Source organism: Esox lucius, chromosome 2 (genome assembly GCF_011004845.1).
Source record: "Esox lucius isolate fEsoLuc1 chromosome 2, fEsoLuc1.pri, whole genome shotgun sequence".
Classification (NCBI taxonomy): domain Eukaryota; kingdom Metazoa; phylum Chordata; class Actinopteri; order Esociformes; family Esocidae; genus Esox; species Esox lucius.
The window spans coordinates 24,657,608-24,679,860 of NC_047570.1; the positions used below are offsets into that span (position 1 = coordinate 24,657,608).

The 22,253-nt window shown below is 39.3% G+C and overlaps 1 protein-coding gene across 1 annotated transcript in view; it reads right to left on the reverse strand.

Annotated features, from left to right (window-relative positions):
- Positions 1–237: 237 nt before the first annotated feature.
- Positions 238–22,253, reverse strand: part of tox3 (TOX high mobility group box family member 3) — a 71,010-nt gene continuing 48,994 nt past the window's right edge. The window contains exons 3-7 of the mRNA XM_010892652.4: positions 14,798–15,049; positions 4,562–4,822; positions 4,126–4,356; positions 2,644–2,724; positions 238–2,402 (exon numbers count right to left, since the gene is read on the reverse strand). Of these exons, the coding sequence (XP_010890954.1) occupies positions 1,578–2,402; positions 2,644–2,724; positions 4,126–4,356; positions 4,562–4,822; positions 14,798–15,049 (1,650 nt within the window). The 3' untranslated portion in view covers positions 238–1,577. The remainder of the gene's footprint in view (positions 2,403–2,643; positions 2,725–4,125; positions 4,357–4,561; positions 4,823–14,797; positions 15,050–22,253) is intronic.

Genomic DNA, 22,253 nt, shown 5'->3' on the forward strand with positions numbered 1-22,253 from the left:
TTTATTTAACGGCCAAGCAAAACTCAGAACTCAAAACGCTAAATTACATTTCCTATTAAAAGCTCAAAAACAAGTATATATATTTTTATACTGAAATGCATTTATTCTATGGACAGTTTTCAAAAAGCAGTTGTATTTTTATCTGTAAGCAAAATACAAACAAATTAATTGCTGCTATTGTAACTCATAAAAAAGTATAAAAGAGCAGAAATGCACTGTGATATACCAATCCACAGGTCATTTTACCAATGTTTTAATTAAAGCCTCACATATTAAAACTTTACAACAGGTGATATGAAAAATGTACAACTTTTCTCTTTTCATAATGGATAGCAATCATTACATCTGGCAAGAAAATACCCCCATTGTCTTTTCAATTGACTCTGTCAGTGCAACAAAGTGGCTCTGCTACTTCTTTTTCCTTCTTCCATTTCCATTGATAATGTTTGCAGTATCCAGAAATACATAGTGTAAAAATACATCAATCAGTCATGAAACCATCAACCTTGATCCTGGAATTTTTCATGTACCATAAAATATCCCCTTTATTACACAAAATAAAAACATAATTTAATTGTTAAACATCTGAGGTAAAAACAAATACATAAAGAACATTTTTTAAACATTTTTGGACTGCCAGTTTTACACAGTTTTTGAGCAAATGGGATTTTACTGGAAAGAGGAGGTCTGGTTTTCTCCCAACTCTACAAAACACTTACAGCAGATTACAGTTACAGTTTTATGACATAATGATGACATAAATGATGTTATGGCAGTTTATTTCTGTCAGTCTGTCCATTCTTCCATCCAGCAACCGTCACAATCCCCCAATGCAAAGACATTTTCCAATTCCCCCTTTTCTCTAGATATTGTCTCTTGCTTTCATGACACAGGATGAATGCGCTCAGATATCACATTGGCCTGAAATGCATGATGGTTTGACGAAGAGCTTTCCTTTCGGCAATTTGTTACATCTGCAGGAATGTAAGGGGGGTAGTGTTTTATATAGTCTCACAACATACTGGCCAGTGTGGAAAAAATTGTTTTATGTCTGGGTTAATGGTCTCCAGTATTGTACCTGTAAGTCATTTTGTTCAGGTATCCTTGTCTGCAAGAGGTGAGAGCTACGCAAAATGCCTTTGTCCAGTAGTTGGGCTAAACTGACAACTTTGACCTCATAAATAAAGCTTTATTGTTAAATAAAAACAGGGCATTTGTCCCCTGTGTGAGTCAGGTGCACCAGTCTTTTCACAAATGTGCCCCAAGTCAGTTTTGTATTGACAATTGAGAGAAAAACCAACAAACAAACATACAATAAACAATTAATGGGCACCTCCCTACAAACTGTTTCTCATAGCACAGCCTATTTTATAGACAAAATCCAGCTACGGTATTTGCCCCTTTACATGTGTACGTAGGTATTCATATCCGTCTATAACAATGGACAACTTCTTTTTAAAACATTCTAATCCTTACACACTTCTTAAGTGCAACTTAGAAAAGCATTGAAATTATGCTTTTTTTTTTTCTCTATTCCTCTTCTCTGAGACAAGATAGATATCTTCAGTGAATTTGGCTCAGTAGATGGAGACCTGGGACAGCACCTGGGCATGGGCCTGGATCTGGGAGGGGTGCGGCTGCTGGGGGGCGGGCTGGGGACTGCCCATAGAGGCGGAATGGGGTGTGCTGGGTGAGTGCTGTGGCGGGGAGCACTGGGACTGGTGCTGCTGCTGCTGCTGCTGTTGTTGGAGATGCTGCTGCATTTGCTGCTGGTGCAGCTGCTGCATCTGCATCTGGTGGAGCTGCAGTTGCTGTTGCTGCATGTCGTGCCTCTGCTGCTGCTGCTGCTGTTGTTGCTGCTGCTGCTGCAAGCTGTGTTGCTGCAGCTGCTGCTGGAGGTGGTGCTGGAAATGCTGATGCTGCATCTGCTGCTGGATCTGCTGGTGGTGCATCTGCTGCTGCTGCATCTGGTGGTGCTGCAGGTGTTGCTGCATCTGCTGCTGCTGCTGCTGCTGCTGCTGAAGCTGCTGCATGTGTCCCACGCCGCCCTGCATCGGCGGGCTCATCTGGGACACGGGCGTGGACTGGGCTCCGGCTGCCATGGATCCTCCTCCTCCACCCATCTGGTTCAGAAGCTGGGACGGCACACCGTTGGGCATGTTCTGGTGCTGCACCGTCACCGAAGTCATGATCTGGCTGCCTCCCAGCCTCATCTGCAGTGGCTTCGGGGCAATGGCCCGTGGCATGGCATTCTGAAGGGACTGGGCTGCAGAGGACATGGAGGACATGGAGGGGTGCTGGGAGAGGGGTGAAGGCAACACCAGACCTGGGGACAGGCTGGTGGAGGCCAAGGTCTGCTGGACTGAACGTATGGTCTGAGCCTCCGCCGACTCCTGGGCAGCCTTATGGAGGAACAACATGTAAAAGACAAGTTGGGAATGGTGGTTAGACTTACTCAATATCCCAAACAAAGATGTTTCTTTCTTTGAAGTCATGCTGCAAAGCCTCTTACAAGATGATCTATGATAACAATCTAGAGAAGATTTAGCAGGTTAAAACAGCTCTTATAGAACATTTGAACATCTAATTGACTACTTGTCACAATAAAATGTACACTTGTTGTGTTGGGAAAAAGTGTTTTACCTTGGAAACAAGACTGGCACGGTAGGCAGCGAGGGCTTTTAAATACTCCTTTTTGGCAGCCTCTGTTTTGCTTTTATAGACCTGTGATGACAAGAAGGAAGGGTGTGAATGACAGGTGACAAACAGGATGATTCTGTAAAGACATACCTCCTCTAACTGCCAGCACAGGCAACACAGTAAAACCGACTATCCTTGATACTTACAGTAAGAGCTTAAAAGTGTTCTACTTTACTTCATTTACAGGGCTTTTTCATCTGCCGCTCCGAGGCTGTGGAACGCCCTCCCTGACCACCTGAGGGCCCCTCAGACTACAGCTGTTTTTAAAAGAGACCTAAAAATGTATCTTTAAAAAAAAAGCCTTTTATAAAATTTATGGCCCTTGATTTCTTTTGTATTTTTATATGCTCTGTAGCACTTTGAGATAAAATGTAAAGTGCAATACAAATATAATTTATTATTATTATTATTATCGATTGCCCACCTTTTTACCCATATCCTGTACTTTCTACTCAATAATCATGCAGTTTATTACTCTAGCTCTCTAAGTATTGATCAGGGAAAGATTGGGAGAAGTTATAGTACCTTACTTTATGCATCCCACTGGAGCAATTACTGCTAATCATCATGCATTTGCTTGTTGATCAGATGTAAAGTAAAGGTGCAACAATAAAGAAGTGTCTCATAATAGGAGTGCTCACCTGGGATCTGCTAGGTTTCCAGGTTTTTACACTAGATTCCATTATGAGCTAGAATGGTAAACTGATTCTATATCAACACATACTCTAAAAGTTTGAATGCAGACATAAACCTTTAAATGGCAAGCCTAAACCTTTTTTGGCCTGCATTATAAGAAATGTGTCAAATGGGTTTAAATCCCACCTTTACAAATAAAAAAAAGACTCCATCCGGGAAGAAAAAAAGCACAGGGTGGGTTCTGAAACAGCTTGCTTTTTAATGAATATCAACTGATCAAAAGTATGTTCATAATTTCTTTCAAAATTAATTACAGCTGTTTTGATCAGCATATTTCAATTACAAATTGGGTTATGCTTGAAATCAACTCATCCATCTATTCATCAACAAGTTGATCTAGATAGGAGCATCTTCTAAAGGACTTAACGTAAATGATATCTGTGAAATATCCAAAACACTGTGACATGTTATTTTGCTGATGGGCTATTCAGAACAGTCAGAACATCTTGTTCCAAGAATAAATACATAGGAATGCTACTTGTAAAATTCTAAGTGAGCAATGTTTGCTGTTGTTCTCAGCTCCATGGGAAAAGCTTCAGAATTTCATGAATTTCATCAGATAGGGAGAGGCCTCTAAAAAAAATTAATTCTGTGGGGTGATGGCAAAACTCCCCAAACCACGCTCCCTACCATGCCCCTTACCACGCCCACCAAAAAAGCCTGTTTTTGAACCAGATAAAAACATAGGTGTGTAGGCCATAGTGCCTAAGCAGATAGTGGTGCTGTTACCTGCTTCTGCTCCTCTCCCAGACCATCCCACATGGAGGCCACTATCTTGGATACCTCACCGAAGGTGGCGTTAGGGTTTTGACCCTTAATGGCAGCCTGTGTGTCTCTGAAGAACAGGGCATAGGCTGATACAGGCTTCTGAGGCTCGTTTGGGTCCTTCTTCTTCTTCTTCTTGGGGGTCTTGGGCTTCTTTCCAGCATCTGGGGCTGGACGCTTCTCTCCTGCCATTACCTTTTACAAGAGGATTGCCATGAGAAAAGTTCATTAACGCTGATTACTACATTTTCCAAAAAAAACACCTTCAACAAATGTATGAATATAAACCAATCATGGTATTCAAACGTGTCTATTTTGCATTATAGTAAGAAGAATTGTAGTTGTCTTTTTTACAATACATTTTTATTGTTGGCCTGTCAATAAACATTTTGTCACTAACCCTACTGTCTTGGTCTTGGTCGTCCTCGTTAATGGAGCTGGAAGGAGATGGCGTAGCTGACTTGCTGGCCGGCGGTGAGGGTGAAGTGTGGGCAATGTTGGGACCTGTCATGTTCAGACCCAGTTGGGCACTGAGCTGGGACTGATTGATGGTGGTCAGCTGGTTCCGGGACATCATACCATTGGGGTTGTTCATACTGATGATGGATCTCATGACCATGGCAGGGTTGGGGGGGTACTGGCGGAGGTGGCCCTGCATGTTCTGAACCAGAGGAGTAAGAAAGGGAAAATTCAGTAAATATGACTAAAGAGTCTAAAGAGGCTATAATGTGTCAGTAGCCTGGTCCCAGATCTGTTTTTGCCATATAGCGATGTTTTCAGCATGACAACCACATTGGTGTTGGCTATACAGCAGCAACAGATCCAGGACCAGAGCATAGAGCAAATTGGCACTCGACCGCAATGCATTACATCACATGAGACATGGCCCTGGGTCTTAAGCTTCTCCCGTTTTCAACCATGATTAATTATCTTGAAACCTGAGTCGCCAGCTTGATCTGTCAGTAATGGATGGCTTCACAGCTCAATTGATACGGTTCACAACCCTCTATTGTATGGAAATCTGTGGTACAGCTTTGACTGCCCAGTCCTTGGGGTATAACGAACCGAGTCAGTACCCTTGAGATGGTTAGACTACACAACCTCAAATGCCAGGAGAAAAAAGGCATGATTTGTATGCACATTGACTACCTCTAAGACACTTTGGATTTAATGCCTATGCAACAAATAAAATTGCTATACATTTCTGTGAAGGCTGACACTTTGAAGGTTATATCCTTCTTCTGTCTGGAGGATGAAGGCATAAAAGATACCTCTCCCAATGTGTTTAGAGATTCTGCAGGCAAGTTTCACATGTAGACGATGCCTTGGCAGCACCAGTAAAAACAATGGCATCAACCGCCACAACTATTAAACACTCAGAAAGAATGTCAAGTAGATAGTCGTGTTTCAAAATAGGTCTTTCACTCAATCATATTTCTAAGTTTTAATAAAGGGTTCCAAGAGCTTGTTTTTCCACTTACAGCTGTCCCTCAGTTTTCGTTATTAGGATGAGATGCTGAGGAAGCAATACTGACCAAATTGAAGCGTTCTCTTGTTGTTGTGTTCTCAAGTCATTAAAAGTTGGGATAAACAATGTATTGAAACACCTGTACTGGTAATATTGGCTATATTGGTTATATTGGTTAAGAAACGTTGTTTTGGACAACAAGCACCTTACATCAGATCATCTTGACACTACATCAAACTTCCATCAGTGTTATACATGATCTATAATAGTTTTTTCTCTTTCATTGTCAGTATATTCTTTTTGTGTTATGATGAACACAATAACCATACGCACGGCAAATGTGAAAGATAATGATGTTTCATATCTTAGCTTCAGAATCCAAAGCTTTCGCATTCACTAGGTTTGTGTGTGCTTGTTGACAGCCTTTACACTTATACTGAAGCAGCTGATGGTATGCTGAAAATTAACAGGCTGAATTGTGATTCAAAAGATTGCAAGGGGAGTTTAAGAATTACAATAATATAAAGATGATTTCTGTCTTACTGAACAGCATAGGTGGATGCCCTAATGGCTTGCACCCAATGGTTATGGGTCCAATACATTTCTAAAAAGCTCAATAAATTAAAATCTCCCCAGTCTCATTTTCCTGATGGAAACCCTGCTCTGATCTTTCTATACCCCAAAAACAATACTGCATTATAAACCTACCCTTCTTGGTACAATCTTAGGTATTACATAACATTTCATTTTTCTAATGCAGTATATTTTCCAAATAGGACGTGAGTGTCTTCAGAAGTAGAGAGGTAAAGGTAGTAAAAGCATTAGCACTGATTGCACTGAGGATAGACTTGCAGGGCCTGCCAATCTCTGAGAGCAAAGATTGATCAGGCTAGCAGCAGTGCTGACAGGGAATAGTGAAAAATAACCAAACACAACAAAAAGGTGATTTGTTTGGTGCGTGTGTGTGTGTTTATCTGAGCAACATTCATCTGGTATTCAACAGCAACACAAACTCAATCTCTCCCAACCACCAAGACCATAAACTGACATACCTGGCTTCATTGATAAACCCTGAATTCAAAACAATATATAAACAAATTCTCAGAACATAAACATATTGAATGTACACTCACATCTTTCGCATATGCCATGACTACAACTTATCATAAAATAATCTACAAGGCAGGCCATTTAAAGGTTTTGGGGTTGAAATGTTTTTGTTTTCCATGGAAACATACATTAAATCAGTTTGAATAGGAAATATAGTAATATGAATAGGAAATACAGTGATTGACAGTAGTAATATATAAATACAGTGATTTAATATTTTCATTTTATTGTCCAATCTGAGATATGGCTCTCTCTTTGCAACTCTGACTAGAAGGCCAGCATCTCGGGGTTGCCTCTTCACTGTTGATGTTGAGACTGGTGTTTTGCGGGTACTATTCAAGGAAGCTGCCAGTTGAGGACCTCTGAGGTGTCCGTTTCTCTAACTAGACAATCTAATGTATTTGTCCTCTTGCTCAGTTGTGCACAGGGGTCCCACTCCTCCTTCTATTCTGGTTAGAGCCACTTTGCGCTGTTCTGTGAAGGGAATAGTACACAGCCTTGTACAAGATCTTCAGATTCTTGTCAATTTTTCTCATGGAATAGCCTTCATTTCTCAGAACAAGAATAGACTGATGAATTTCAGAACAGAGCTCTTTGTTTCTGGACATTTTGAGCATGTAATCGAACCCACAATTGCTGATGCTCCAGATACTCAACTAGCCTAAAGAAGGATAGTTTTCTAGTTGTGCTAACATATTTTATTTTTCATAGTCAGTTAGCAGTGCTAACAAAAGGGTTTTCTAATTATCAATTTGCATTTTTAAAATGACAAACTTGGATTAGCAAATGCAACGTGCCATTGGAACAGAGCCTTGATGGTTGCTAATAACGGACCTCTGACAACATATGTAGATATTCTATTACAAATTTGCCATTTCCAGCTACAATAGTAATTTCCAACATTAACAAGTTCTACACTGTATTTCTGCCTTATCTACAAGCTTGCCTTATTCAAAGATAATTTGTCTTTCAAATTGTGTTTACTGGCTTAGTGATAGCCAGCCATTTCATAATTGGGTTTGCAGTGTACAAACCAAATAATACATCAAATAACTTATTGCGGAAAGGCAATAAATAAATACATTTATTTACAGCTTAAAAACTATTTACATAAACAGTAAGGACATATTCAGTAGAAGAATTCTATTTTAGGCCTAATATACAAATCTCTGTTATCCATGCTACTAAAACAAGCCTAGCTAATGCTAGTCTGATCAAGAAAATACATAGCATTTTCAGCTAGAGTGGCTGTGATTGTAAGGCCCCATAGTATAGAGAAAAGGGTGCCTTTGGGACACAGAGATTTTCAGCAGTCACAGAAGACATCTAAATAGATAGATAGATAGTCATCTAAAATCTGTGAACACATCCTTATCTCAAGTGGCCAGATGTGACCAGCCAGCCCCTCCCTCGTCTCTCCCTGTTCAGGCTGCGTACAACTAGTGTTCATGTGTCTATATGTGTTTGTGTTTGCATACATGGATGTGTGTGTCAAACAGAAGTAGACCCTGAGTCTTTGCGATCTACTCTCCGATCAATAAGGCTTTGTGATGGAAATACTGAGATGGAGTCTCTCATGCCTTTAGAAAAAAAAACGAAAGTTCAAGGAGCCAGAAGCAAAATGATACACAGAAAGGCATGTGTACCTGTCAAGCCGTCACAAGCATATTGGCTTGTTTGATAGATGGTTGTTGGCTTTGCCTACACATCCTACCTTCTCTCCTGCATCAAAGCATTCCAACAACCGTAATAGATGCAATAAAAAAATAAAAATAAATGTCTGAGCCCTTCTACAACACAGACTAATAAACAAAGCAGCTGGACTGAAAATGCAATATTAATCATTCAGAAGTACCGGTGATAAAAATCTCAACAGCAGTGATATCAATGAAAAGAGCCTTGGGTCTGTTTTTGAAGATATTGGAATCAGAATTTGGGGATGTGGGGAATTTATTACCAGTAGCACTGTGTGAGCCGTAACAGGCTGAAAAGAATGTTAACAAGTTCAATTTCCATTCAATCAACGACAGAGGCTCTTGGAAATGTTCCATTGCAGGAGAGGAGTAAAATCATCTATATGGTAATTATAAGAATGAACCTCCCAGTAACTTTCACCAGCATGAAAGGTCAGTCCTATTAAAGATAGTTTATCAGTCCTCTGCACATCCTTTACTACATGTGCTTTTAAACGGGGTAGGCTACATTATTTTATTTTTTACCTCTCCATTTTCAGCTACCTGGTCACAAAACTTTGGTGCTTAATCCAAATGAGAAAAATGGAATTTAGAATGCTGGTAAAGGCTATAATAGCATGAAGATTATATACTTATACATATATGTATACATACATACCCATATATAAATATTATATTTTAAATATTATATATTATATGTATTGGACCGTAAGAGCATTTAAAGACTGAGAGTCTCCTTACAAATCATAAGGAAATCAATCAAGTTTTTAAAATTGTAGAAAATATACAAAACAAAATATCTAAACAAAGAACAAATGATAGGCCTAAACCACACAAAATAAAACATTTTCCCACATTCATTAACAGAGGATCTTTCCATTAAATTAAAAAATAAAAACCTTGGGAGCAATACATTATTACCTCGAAATAAAATTGCTTCTCGTGTGGTTTGAACAATGTCTGGTCATTCATAACTATCTTAGGATATACACGACAATAGTCCAATTCCTGTCAACAAAATATGGTGGCTATTTATTTAAATATGAGGGTGGAGCTACTCTGATAAGCTTATTGCCCCTGTGACGGGGTGCTCCACAGTAAGACATGTCATTGGCTCATTTGATCTGGTCTCAGTGGGTGGGAGCCATATGTAAACCAGAGTGGCCCCACCCCATTTTGAAAAAATAGCCTTAGCTATTTCTTCCTTCTTTGCTTCCATGCCACATTTACCTGGCCCCCTCTCTTTCTCCTCACAACTAATGCCCCCCAAAACCCTTTCAACACATATGGACTCTTTTTCCATATGCACTGGCACTATGGGTATTTACTTGATATCATCTAGTCTCAAGTGCTGGCTGTCTAAGAAAACGAAATCACACAATCAATCATACAGGTCAGGTCAAGACTTTATTACAAGTATTGCATGCCTGCATGAATATCTTTCAATTCTGACCTACCCAATATGTCACAACAGCTGTCTAGCTGAAAGAAACAAAAACAAAACAAAACAGGACAGAGGGGAAAAAATAGAAAGAACCTCTAAAATTGATGTACTGATTTCACTGCTACTCAGCTTGGATGGGAGATAAGAGAAAGTGGCATGAAACGTAATAATAAAAAACAGTTTCTGCAACAAAACTCATATTTCTGGTTTCTGGCTGCACAAAATCTAGTGTAACACATTTATAGACAATCTATACACTATCAGGGTACAATTTATCACAATCAGCAGAAAACTGCCCAGTGAGACCCAAATGCATGACTTGTTTAGCTGGATGTTGGCTATATAGCACAACATCTGTAAATGTAGTGTACTAGTCTAAAATACAAATATTGTGTGTGCAATAAGTAATTTGGAGGGGAAATGTAGCTCAAATGATGCATATCAAATGCCTACAGACTACACATTAGCCAATAGTCAGTATGTATTTATGTAAATTCAATATACATGCTTCTCTGAATCAACTTTGGGCGACAATTCAAGAAAAAGAAATAGGCTGTCATTTTACTCCTATTCATTTATATTCAGGCGGGACATTTGGGCTATTTCTAACCCCATAATGGCCTCTTCTAGTTGATATGACAACTAGAAGAGACCTTTTTATAGATATCCATCCAACAGTGCTGCTTTTTCTTACAAGTTTGGTACAAAGAAAGGGAAGATAGGGAAGTTTTCAGAAATGGAACCATAAGTCCTAAGCAGTGCATGAGAGAGAGAGAGAGAGAGAGAGAATGAAGGGATCTCTGAATAAAGCATTTCTGGCAGCTCTACCTCCAAAAGTATTTGGCACTACTGAGAGAGACCAAATCACAAATCAGGAGAACACATGCTGTGAGACAAAAATGAGAGTCAGAAGCTTGATAGGAGAGCAGATTAAATAAATAATGACTTCAAATTTGGGGCCTTGCTTTCTGCCAGCCGTTTCTGACTATCTGCAGCCCAGAGAAATGTTTTTCTCTTTGTAGAACAGCAAAGCATCTGTGGCCAATTTGCAAGACATATGCAGAGCATTAGGGGAAAGGAGTTAGTGTAACAGTTGGCAGAGTAACTACAGGGATTTGAAAATAGTACAGGTACACTGAAAACCCATTGGTTTGGCTTTTGTTTCATTTGTGGTGTAGTGAGAGGCTATCACAATTACAAATTACCCACTGTCACAGAGCTAAGAGATAACAACTGAGAAAATTGTGGTTTGTTTTGGAAAAATGTAAGTCCTTGCAGATATCCCAGACAGGAAATACACAGTGTACATAATGTTGTCCCCCAATGTAATTCCAATGACAGAACACACCTAAAATGTATAAAACATAACACTATTTTAACACTTAAATATTAACTTATTCCCTAAACCCCTTTCTTTAAAATGTCCAACTAAAGACAATAGTATAAATTTATCTCTGTGTTCAGGACGTTTGTGGATCAATCCTATTTTCAGAACAAAATGGAGTCATGGTCGGTAAGCCTTTCTTCCTTTGTGCTTGTACAATGTGTGATGAGTGATAAAAGAGCCAAGCAGTGTGCAGCAGTGTGCAAGTGACAATGCCACAAGGCAAAGGAGCAGAAACCTCACATTCTCTCCATGTAGTTTTAATACTAGCCTTTTCACAATCAGAGACATGAGCCATGCAAATGGTGTTAAAAGAGGAATAATGTTTGAGAATCAAATCTAATCCTCTACCCAGTCATGAGAACATTCAGGACTGCAATTGTATCAAGGTTCCATTTCTTCTCCAGATGTAGAAAGCTTAACTGACCATGAAATGAAAATTCTGTAGGCAAAAGCCTTCCGGGGCTCACTTATGTGGCACAGATATTTTAAAAGCTGCAATTATTTTACATGCCAGCAGCATGGAACAGAGGAAAAGGGGCTATGCAGTTTTAAAATGCTAGCAAATACTGGGATGTAAATATTCAATAATATCATCTACATTTCATCATATTGGTGTGGGTGAAAGTGGGCATTTGTATATGGATAATATGCCTAAAATTATAATGAACTGTTTTAATGTAATTATATATTTTGTGACAAAATCTTTTACAAATGTGAAGTTTTGCTTCACTAAATTAATCTCACATTTCTGTAGTAGTGCCATATCCTGTTTCCTCCTCAATGCATTTACATTCAAGTTTATTTAATTAAATATTGAATACAATTCATAAAGGTGATGGCTGGGTTCTGGAACCCTTGCACATTCTCTCAATCAAATGAATGGAAGGTAAGGCGAAGCTGGTGATCCAATCATTTACTGCCTTTATAAAGGCTCAATTCAATTATTCCCACATTGCAGTACTTACATCGCAGTAGACCTTTTTCCCATGGTCAAATTAACTCACAGACTAGTCTTGAGTATAAAAACCTACAACTACTACAAAGAATACACTCACAGGTATGTTTACAATATTCACAGTTAGAAGTGTGTGGGCAAAGAACTGAAATTGTAAAGACATCGCACAAACATTGCATTAGTGGGTTTCAGTGAATCCCTGCCTAAGTACTAGCATTGCAAGGCTAATTCTAGTACCATCATGTTATTTAACCAAACACACAACCTGGGATTCTGGACTCAAACAAAGCCATGGCTGTCAGCTGAGTGCATTCAGAACATGACAGCAGGGATAACAGCCTGGGAACACATCATGTGACAGTGGAGAGGACTGGATGGAACAGAAATATGCATCAGCATTTACAGGCCAGGGTTTCTGGGGCCAACCTAAATAATATATGAATCCATGAAACATTGGCACTTTTTGAACAGCTACTTTCATCACCCACTGGAGGGGAGAAAATATGTTCCATTAACATCTATTCTTTTTACAAGAACAGCAATATTGTACACATTATTTTTGCTTTATGACACCAAATTGGAAGCAGTCTTTACAGACTGATGCAACCATTCTTAAGCATTTTTTATAATATTCCAGCTCCAACTTGAAAACCAGAGCCAGATGCTGTATGAGATGCGGTGACAACTGGAGGTGTGTGCTGACTGCAGTGAAGTTTATTTTATGTCCTAATACAAAGTCTAAAGGTATACTCCTGGTACTCAGATCATACTGTAATACAACCAAATGTGATCTCCTGACCTGTTTATATGACAACATCTTGTACCCTAGTATGTGCATTCGGTACTCACCAAAAATGTATTCCTCAGATTAGTCCCCTACACTACGGATGTGCGTCACTACCGATGTATCTGGATTTCCATGCGTTCATATCATTCCTGTACCATATCTTTAGTCCAAGTACCAGCAATTAATGGTCAAGAGTTTTTCATTAACATGCAAAGGGTAGCTAACTAGAGTGCTTGTACTGGTTAGCTATGGGGAAGAAAGACATTTTCTAGTGGGAGGTTTGTGATCAGAGCAGGAGCTGATCTAGGCCACCTGGAGCAAATTTCCCACTGCAAATCAGAACTGCTCTGGGCCCGGTTTCCCAATAACGTAGCACTTACGATGGTTTAACGAAACACATAGCCTTAAGTGGGACTCTGATACGACAGACCTACGCCTGTTTCCCAAACCACCACGTAGGTCGCTCTTTATAAAGTACATCATAAGTGCCACGTTACGGCCGTTTGGAATAGAATTAGGCCATCTTTGGGGCTTGGAATGGAATTATGCCGTGAATAAGTTTTGAAATATAGCCTATTGCATTTCGATATAGCTCGCTTACTTATCAGAAGCATTTAATATTGCTGCCGCAGTATTCAACTACTACTTAGGCATCAATAAGAAAATCTAAAACTTAAGGAAGTAGAGAAATTTATGGTGGACAAAACTGTTATTTGCAACCAATAGGGGTGGACTTCAGCCAATCAAAATCATATCTCTGGAATTCGATCACCTGACATCCAATTATCAATTCCTCCTGTAGCTATATAGAATATAAGTAACATAGCAATCAACACATGATTGGTTAACTGGAAATATTAAGCATAGTGAGAAAAATCGATTCTAATATTTTGGAATACAAATGGAACGCAAGAAAAAACATCCATTTTGGCATGTTCTTCAATGTTCTTCTTGATAAGGAAGAAGCACCAGCACCTATCCATCAAATAATAGTACCAGTACAATGCGGGGTTTCAGACTCATGAACAGTTACTTTTGAACACTTTTTCTTAATTAGCCTATTTCTCGTTTTACGTAAGTTTTTCTTTATCCTCAGTTGACAAATTGCATTCAGTTACATTTACATCCAGTCAAACACTTATTACCTAATTTGTCTAAATAAATGTGTCTAAATCAAAATAGTTTTGATACGTTTTATTCGTTCTATTGCCTTGATATTAACTTGTTGCAATTACTCCTCTCATGTTGAGGGAGGTGGTATTTCACAAAAAGAGTGAAGTGCCCGTTAGTTAACGAGCAATGTAACGTGCCACTTAAGTAACGATGCTTTCGGGAAACGCACTGATAAAATAACGAGGCACTTACGTGCATCTTACGATCATCTTAGTGCTTTTGGGAAACCCTGGGCATCTTGTGCCTCAAGTATTATATCTCCTATATATCCTACCCTCTCAAAGTAAAAATGATCTTCAAGCAAACCCAAGTTTAAGTCTGAGTTACCAGTGGTAAAAAAAGAAGGTGAGTCCAAGTCACTAATGCTTGAGTCCAAGTTGAGTCGTAAGTTCTAAAAATTCGGACTTGAGTCTGACTCAAGTCTATGCCCTGGGCTCAAGCACTACAACACTGCCATCGGTATTTTAACATAGACAGGTATACTATTCATAGCCATGAAGCCTAGGCCCCACCCTACAAATATTGAAGAAGTGCATAAACCAACAGCATCCTGTATTCTTTTCCTATGTTTAACCTCCCTATTTAAAGCCTCTTCCCTAACTGTTCCAGTCCACTCACCACTGGCAGGCTGTTAATGCCGGTGAGCCTCTCCTGGTCCATGATGTTGCGTGAGATGGTGATGGAGGGCAGCTCCAAGCTCTGAGGGGGGAACTGGGGAGTGTAGGGTCCCCTGTGCTGGGGTGGATGGTCTGAGTGTCCCGGGAAGGGGGATTCCACATCTGCTAGGCCCAGGCCAGACTCTGTCTCTGGAGGAGGGGTGATTGGAGGGATCTCAAACTCCTCGTCTCCCAGGCTGGGGGTGTGAAATGTCTGGAGAGGAAGGCGGAAACACGATCAAATCATTGGGTTTGTGTTCACTAATTAATGTAGTTTATGTTTACTGTAAAAACATATATACTATTACCACTGTGTAAAAAAAATAAAAAAGGATTAATTGGATCAGTGAATAGCTACTGAAGCTTATCAGCCCACTGTTACAAGATTTGAATGACATACCTACTGAATTTGTTCACCTTCACAAATAATTCTTTATGAGGTTTGATTTCTCCAATCTATGCTATGGTCACAAATATGTATAAAGCATGCAAGAACAACATTATTTTGGGTATGAGTTAAACAAAAAAAGAATTTCACTGATACTTTTCGGATCAAGGACCACATCGAGATTTTGAAATTCCACAAAAGGCTGAATTGTTTTTAAACATGTTGTCAAAATCTGTATGTGAAAACTATGAATTACTTTTTTCATCCATTATTATAATTTATACTATACTATACAGATATTCAATAGTGGCCCAGAGTGTCTGAAACCAGAAAAACATACATTACATACAGTGCCGCTACAACTATTGACAAAAATTGTTTGTTTCATATACGATAAAGACTTCCTTTCAGGGATTGATGTTATGGTATGGAACAAACTATAGCTGCCTCTAACTGCAAATGTAATGTGTTTAAACCTGTGCACTGACCAAAGGGAAGAGAGGAAATGTATGCAACAATAGTTGGAAGACCCAAAAATATCAAGCTGCAATCATGAGAGCAAAGAGAGTTTTCTTGATAAAAGCCTCTTAATCTCAGGGATGGAAGATGTGGGGCTTGAAGTGCAGAGAGAGTACACGTCACAGAGAAGAGATTGGTGTAAACAACATTTCCAGAGATTATTACGCTTGGCCAGAAGTGTTTCTCTTTGTTCCCCTTGCTGCCCATCAAACATTCTAATCCCTCTGCCTGCAAAATTAAAGCTTTTGGTCACACTTAATTTGCTTATCTGGCTTCTTGGAGATGGTAACGACTGCTGTGCTCACCTACCACTGGTATGGTTGTTATTTGCACATTCCTGTAGCCACTCTGTCAAAGACCAATATATTAAAATAGTGACACACAGTGACCAGCCTCTATATAAAAGTTCAAAAACATATTTCTGTTAGCTTTAGCATAGTGTTTTCGTAATGCACATTTTTACCAGGACAAGCTGAGGAGAGGCAGAACAGAAGTCAGTCAACCTCTCTTTATCTCTCTCTCTCAAATGCAAAGAAAAAAACACACAAATGTAGCAAAAGTGGGTATATGCCAGCCTAGTCCTTGATTAGAGTGTATTAATGTTCATCTTGCTTGCTTTAGCATACTGACACTTGAAACTAATTCATTGCCTACTCAGGGCAGCTGTCTTGACAAGCACTGATGAATTCCAGAGGCAGCTAATAGAGTTTCACTTTTCAGACCACCGTTGAACTTTCTGATGCCACTTGTTTCACAGCTGTTCAATCAGTTCTCTTTTCTGAAGGAGCCACTGCATGTTCATCAGAGCTCTAGGGTCTGGGTTACAGAGAGCAGGATAAATTACACACCTTTAAACTGATGCCATGTACTGTGTTCCACTCTACGACAGCCATCTTATTTCATGTAAACTCAACTGAAAACGCCATGGTCATTTTATTGGCTATAACAAATGGGTGCTTGCTTTGCGCTCTCCCTCACTGACTCTCTCAATTTCAGATTGGAAGAGGTCAGCAATTAGTGTCTAGTGATTGAGCAGAACAATGATCACAAGCACAAGGCCAAAGCAATATTGGAGTGGCTCAAGATCAAAATGCTGAATGCTCTACAGTGGCCCATTAGAAGCCTTGAACACAATACAATTGAAAATCTGGGAACTATTTTTGAAAATTGCAGTCAAAAAGCATTGTCCAACCAACCTAAACAACCTTGAGCAAAAAGCCCCTAATCACTCAGACTCTGTAAGTAAAGCCAGTACATACCCGAAAAGACTTCTGTAATAGCTGCTTATAGGCTTGAAGTCTATCCATCGCAAAGCAGAAATAATGATCCCGAATAGGAATTAGTAATTGTTAATACAATGGAAAACCACTTAAATCAAAGTCAAATCAATTAATTATTATTACGAATGTGTTGCAGTACGACAGGAAGTGTAGCAATTTCAACCAATCACAGCGTTTATTACATAAATTCAAAGTTTTTAATTTGTCAATGGATTTTTCTTGGAGTAAAATAAAGCATTTTGGTCCTTAGCTATCACAAAAATCTATAGATCCTGGAGGGACTGAACTTAAAGGAGAACTGTAGGCCACCACCATCACTTCCAGTTGTGTTACTCTCTGACCTTTTCACTTGGTTACGACTAGCAATGCAATATAGTTTCCTTTTGGTATTTGTGTGGAAGACAGTTAAACCAAGACAGTTAATCAAGCTGGATGGGGACGTTGCCCTGTAGGCTGATGCATTGTGGCCTGAATTATAGAGGCAACCTGGAGGAGGAACAAGACAACCAACCCTTGTATAGGTGAGTTCATACTATAGAACTCACCTTGTATAGGTGGGTTCTATAGTAAAATAGAGCAAATATTATGGTGACCTTTAAGACAAACACAGATCCCCTTGGAGGGCGGGAATTGAGGGTTTTTCGGTTTTGCTAGTTTGGAGGTAAACACAGTAAGAAAGGCAGTGAGAGAATGAGAAAGGTAGAGATGGGGGAGGGAATGAGGAAAGTAGAGATGGAAAGGAGAGAACACCACTGAAGAGAGGAAGGAGAGGATTGAGAGGAGGGGAAGAAGATCTCTATCAAAGACAGCAGTTGCCTCCTCTCTAGTTGTCAGTGATGATATAAATTAACATCTTCAGGGGGGGAAACATGTACACATAAAGTTAGCTTTGGCTTGTCTAGGGTATCAAGGGAGGGTACCCTGTCTACTGTCAGTGCAGGGAAGGTCTCTCTGACTAGTGCCTGTCTGTCTCACTGGTCTGTCTGTCCCATAGCCCAGAAAGTAACCCACTGTTATAGCACTGCAGCACTGCACCCTGCCTGGTGTCACTTCACATAAAGCCTGCCTAATTCTGCACCGAGAACAGCTTAGAGGGGCTCTGATCTCAGATTAAGAGATGCACAATCCACTTTCTTCACATCAGCAGCCTGATTATCCATTTAAATTGTTCTGAAAGCTGAGCACAGCCAAGTCCCAAGCAAGCCAGATGCTGGTTCCACATGTTACAGTGTGTTTGTTTGTGTGTGTGCGCGTGTGTTTGCCGAGCCATTTCATAGGCAGATGTAGGATCCGATGGCACATGTGGGGGCAGGACAGATCAATCCAGAATGTATTGGCAGGTGTGCAGGGAATCTTCTAGACAGCCTCAAAGCCCCAGTGCTACAAGACGTAGCGGGATGTTGATACACAAGCAGCATTACATGTCCAGTTAAAAGGCCATTAGGTTTATGAAAAATATGTTGTGCTTGCCCAAGTGACGATGATGACAGCTAACAGGCTAGGATTATGGCCATGGGATTATTTCATGAGAAGCATGAGATGATTGATGCTGATGCTTCTGATTTGAAGTGCTACTCAGAACTTAGGTTGGGTAACAAGAACTGGTTCCAAATTTCCATAAACCGTGGATTCTAAAAGACACATGCATTTCGATTCTGCTTCGGTTCCTAACGTTTGCATTTCAGTCATGTATTTTACAGTCCATGAAAGTTGCACTTATCTGCCAGCACCTGCTATGCGGATGGCGGGCATAATGTCACGTAATTTCTCGAAGTACGTCTACAAAGCAAGCACGTGAGAACTGAGAAGAGACACAAGTGCTTACATCCAGGACCCTGGCTGACCACAGCAAACGCTGAAAAGTTTGGCTTAGCTTCACAAAACATGTTAATGACACATTGAAATGTAAGACCTACAGTGCAAACATTTTGAGCAACGGAGGAAGCACTTCCAATATGATGAAACATTTACTTCAACCCGGCGTGAATGTGAAGGAATTCACTGTGTTCGATGTGTTGAGGTCTCCCAGTTCCAGTCACAATAACGTCCCAGATATAACAAACAGTAGCAATGTCACACACAGTAGCAATGTTAGGTATACAAAACACAGTAGGGTTGTCAATCTTCCTCAATAAAACTATTCAAATTGCACTCCATATTCATTTTAATATTGAAGTTATATTGAAGTTATATCCTCAAATTTAGCACACCCTTATTGTCACTTAGACATCAATAGCAACCACAGCGAGCTAGCCAACGTGAAGGGTACTGACTGGTGATGTGCAGTTTGCAAACGATTTGTTCATTTTGAACAAATGTTTTAGTGACTCGGGACTCAAAAGTCAATTTTTTTCTCTAGTGACTCGTTCAGTTGTATTGTTCATTCGAACGTTTAACAGCGGATTACTACAACATGATTACTTGCGTCATACCCTGTCCCCCAGCTGAGTTCTCCGATCAACTTCTATGTACACTCGCATAGAAAAATAGATCAAGATAGGAACATCATAAAGACATTGTTAATAACTGATAATTGAACACAGGCTATAATAATACATGTAGTTAGTTGATTACTGATGCCATGAAAAAAAAGATGAAAACAAGCACGGAGCCGCTGCCTTTGCCTAAGTAACAAAAACCTGTGAACGACTGACTCGGTCAGTTTTATCGTTCAGTTGAAAGGTTTGTGTCATTTGAACGACTGGTAGTGGAGTTCTACCTAACCACGGAACACGCTGTTAGTTTTACGTTCGCAAAGAAAAATAGATCAAGACAGTAGCATTATAAGGCAACAAAATGTAGGCAACGAAATGACTCAAAAGAACCAAACTTTCTACTGAACAACTCGACAACATCAAGTCACTTCCCATGGGGTGCAAGCACATTTTATTGCATGACATAAGTATTTGATACATCAGAAAAGCAGAACTTAATATTTGGTACAGAAACCTTTGTTTGCAATTACAGAGATCATACATTTCCTGGAGTTCTTGACCAGGTTTGCACACACTGCAGCAGGGATTTTGGCCCACTCCTCCATACAGACCTTCTCCAGATCCTTCAGGTTTTGGGGCTGTCGCTGTGGAATACGGATTTTCAGCTCCCTCCAAAGATTTTCTATTGGGTTCAGGTCTGGAGACTGGCTAGGCCACTCCAAGACCTTGAGATGCTTCTTAAGGAGCCACTCCTTAGCCTTGTGCAGTTCTACAATTTTATCCCTGATGTCCTTACACAGCTGTCTGGTCTTAGCCATTGTGGAGAGGTTGGAGTCTGTTTGATTGAGTGTGTGGAGAGGTGTCTTTAATACAGGTAAAGAGTTCAAACAGGTGCAGTTAATACAGGTAATGAGTGGAGAACAGGAGGGCTTCTTAAAGAAAAACTAACAGGTCTGTGAGAGCCGGAATTCTTACTGGTTGGTAGTAGATCAAATACTTATGTAATGCATTAAAATGCAATAAAATGCTAATTAATTATAAAAAAATCATACAATGTGATTTTCTGGATTTTTGTTTTTCGATTCCATCTCTCACATGTTAAGGGTACCTATGATAAAAATGACAGACCTTAAACATGCTTTGTAAGTAGGAAACCTGCAAAATCGGCAGTGTATCAAATACTTGTTCTCCCCACAGAATATATATTCTATATACTATAATATATATATTTTATTTTATATATATATATATATATATATATATATATATATGCATACAGTGGGGAGAACAAGCATTATATATATAACCTACCAACTTGTCTGTGGTTAAATGAATGTCATCCTCAAAGCTTGCTTGTAATTTCTTTCTTTAAAACTAGAAAGTCCGCTTATCACAGTAACATTAACTTAGCTAGACAATGTCATGTATCCCTTGGCTCCATTCTCTCTGTTCTCTCTCCATTCTTTAACACATATATATTTTTATATTATTTATTTAAATAGTTTTGGTTTGTAAATGTTTTTGTTGAACATTCCTTATAAGAAAGAATATATGTATTTTTTATTTTTTTTAAATAAACCTTCCTGTGTCCAGTCAGTTGACCGTTGACAGTTGACTGATTATAATCTAAATGTGCAAAGAAAAAAGGTTAGGCAATTTTACTTCTTGAAAATATGTTGTATTTCTTCTCTCCGAAAAATATTGGAATCGGAACTGGGATTCGATAAGAACCGGATTTGATAAGCATTATCGGAATCAATGAAATTGAAATGATACCCAAATCTAATGAGAACCATGCAGGGTTCTTACGTATCTAATATTCCATCTAGAACCAGCTCCCAATATCAAGACACGAGCAAGAAAAAGCTTTTGAGGCAATATCGTTCAGTCTTTCAATAAACTTCTGTAATCCAATTCACTGATGCAATAACCAAGACTTGTTAAAGGCAGGGCCATGCAATTACTGAATATAATAGGTCCTAGGATCAACAGAGTCAGGAGAGGCACAGGAGCACATAGCTACTCAAATGACAAAATAACCATTGGCCCACAATCAACATATTTCAAATTGGTAACCATCTGAAATCCATTTCTATATATCAATATATCATTACTCCTGTCTAATTTAATTGGAAGGGAGAAGTGATATCCACCACTGAGTGAAATTGAATCCTGGTGTACAGTATCATATTCTTTAAGAAGAGCTGTCAAGCCTCACTGTTAGGATGTATGTCTTAACACAAGGTCATCTTATCTCATTCTGTAAGTGCCAAAGGTAATAATACACCAGCCCGTTTTTATCCATCAGATAATACATTTTGGTATACACTAGCCATCTAAGTATCCAACATTCATTTATCAATTTGAATAAACATAGTTTATGTATCTCTAAATTTCAGTTGTACAGAAAGAAAAAAGTCATACTTGTTTGTGTATAGATGACTCATAAACCAGTGTTCTATATTACACAAGAGTTCCAAGAGAACTGGATGTTTTTCTTTTAAACAATGATCTTTTTGAGTACACAATGTCTCGATGTAGAATGCATATGTTTAAATATAGCTGCTGTCAAAGTTATGTGTTCGTCATGTAGCTGGATCCATTTTGGCTGGCCCTGGTACGTAAGCCTTCCCTTCCAGTGCTCCCAGAGCCCAGGGCTGACACATTAACTAGATTAACACAGTGTTGAAGTGGAGAGAAAACTAATTTCAGTGTGAATTACACGACTCAAAGTGGAAAGTCACTTTAATTTCTCCTCAGTTCAGGTTACAAGAAACAATACTTCACAAACACTCC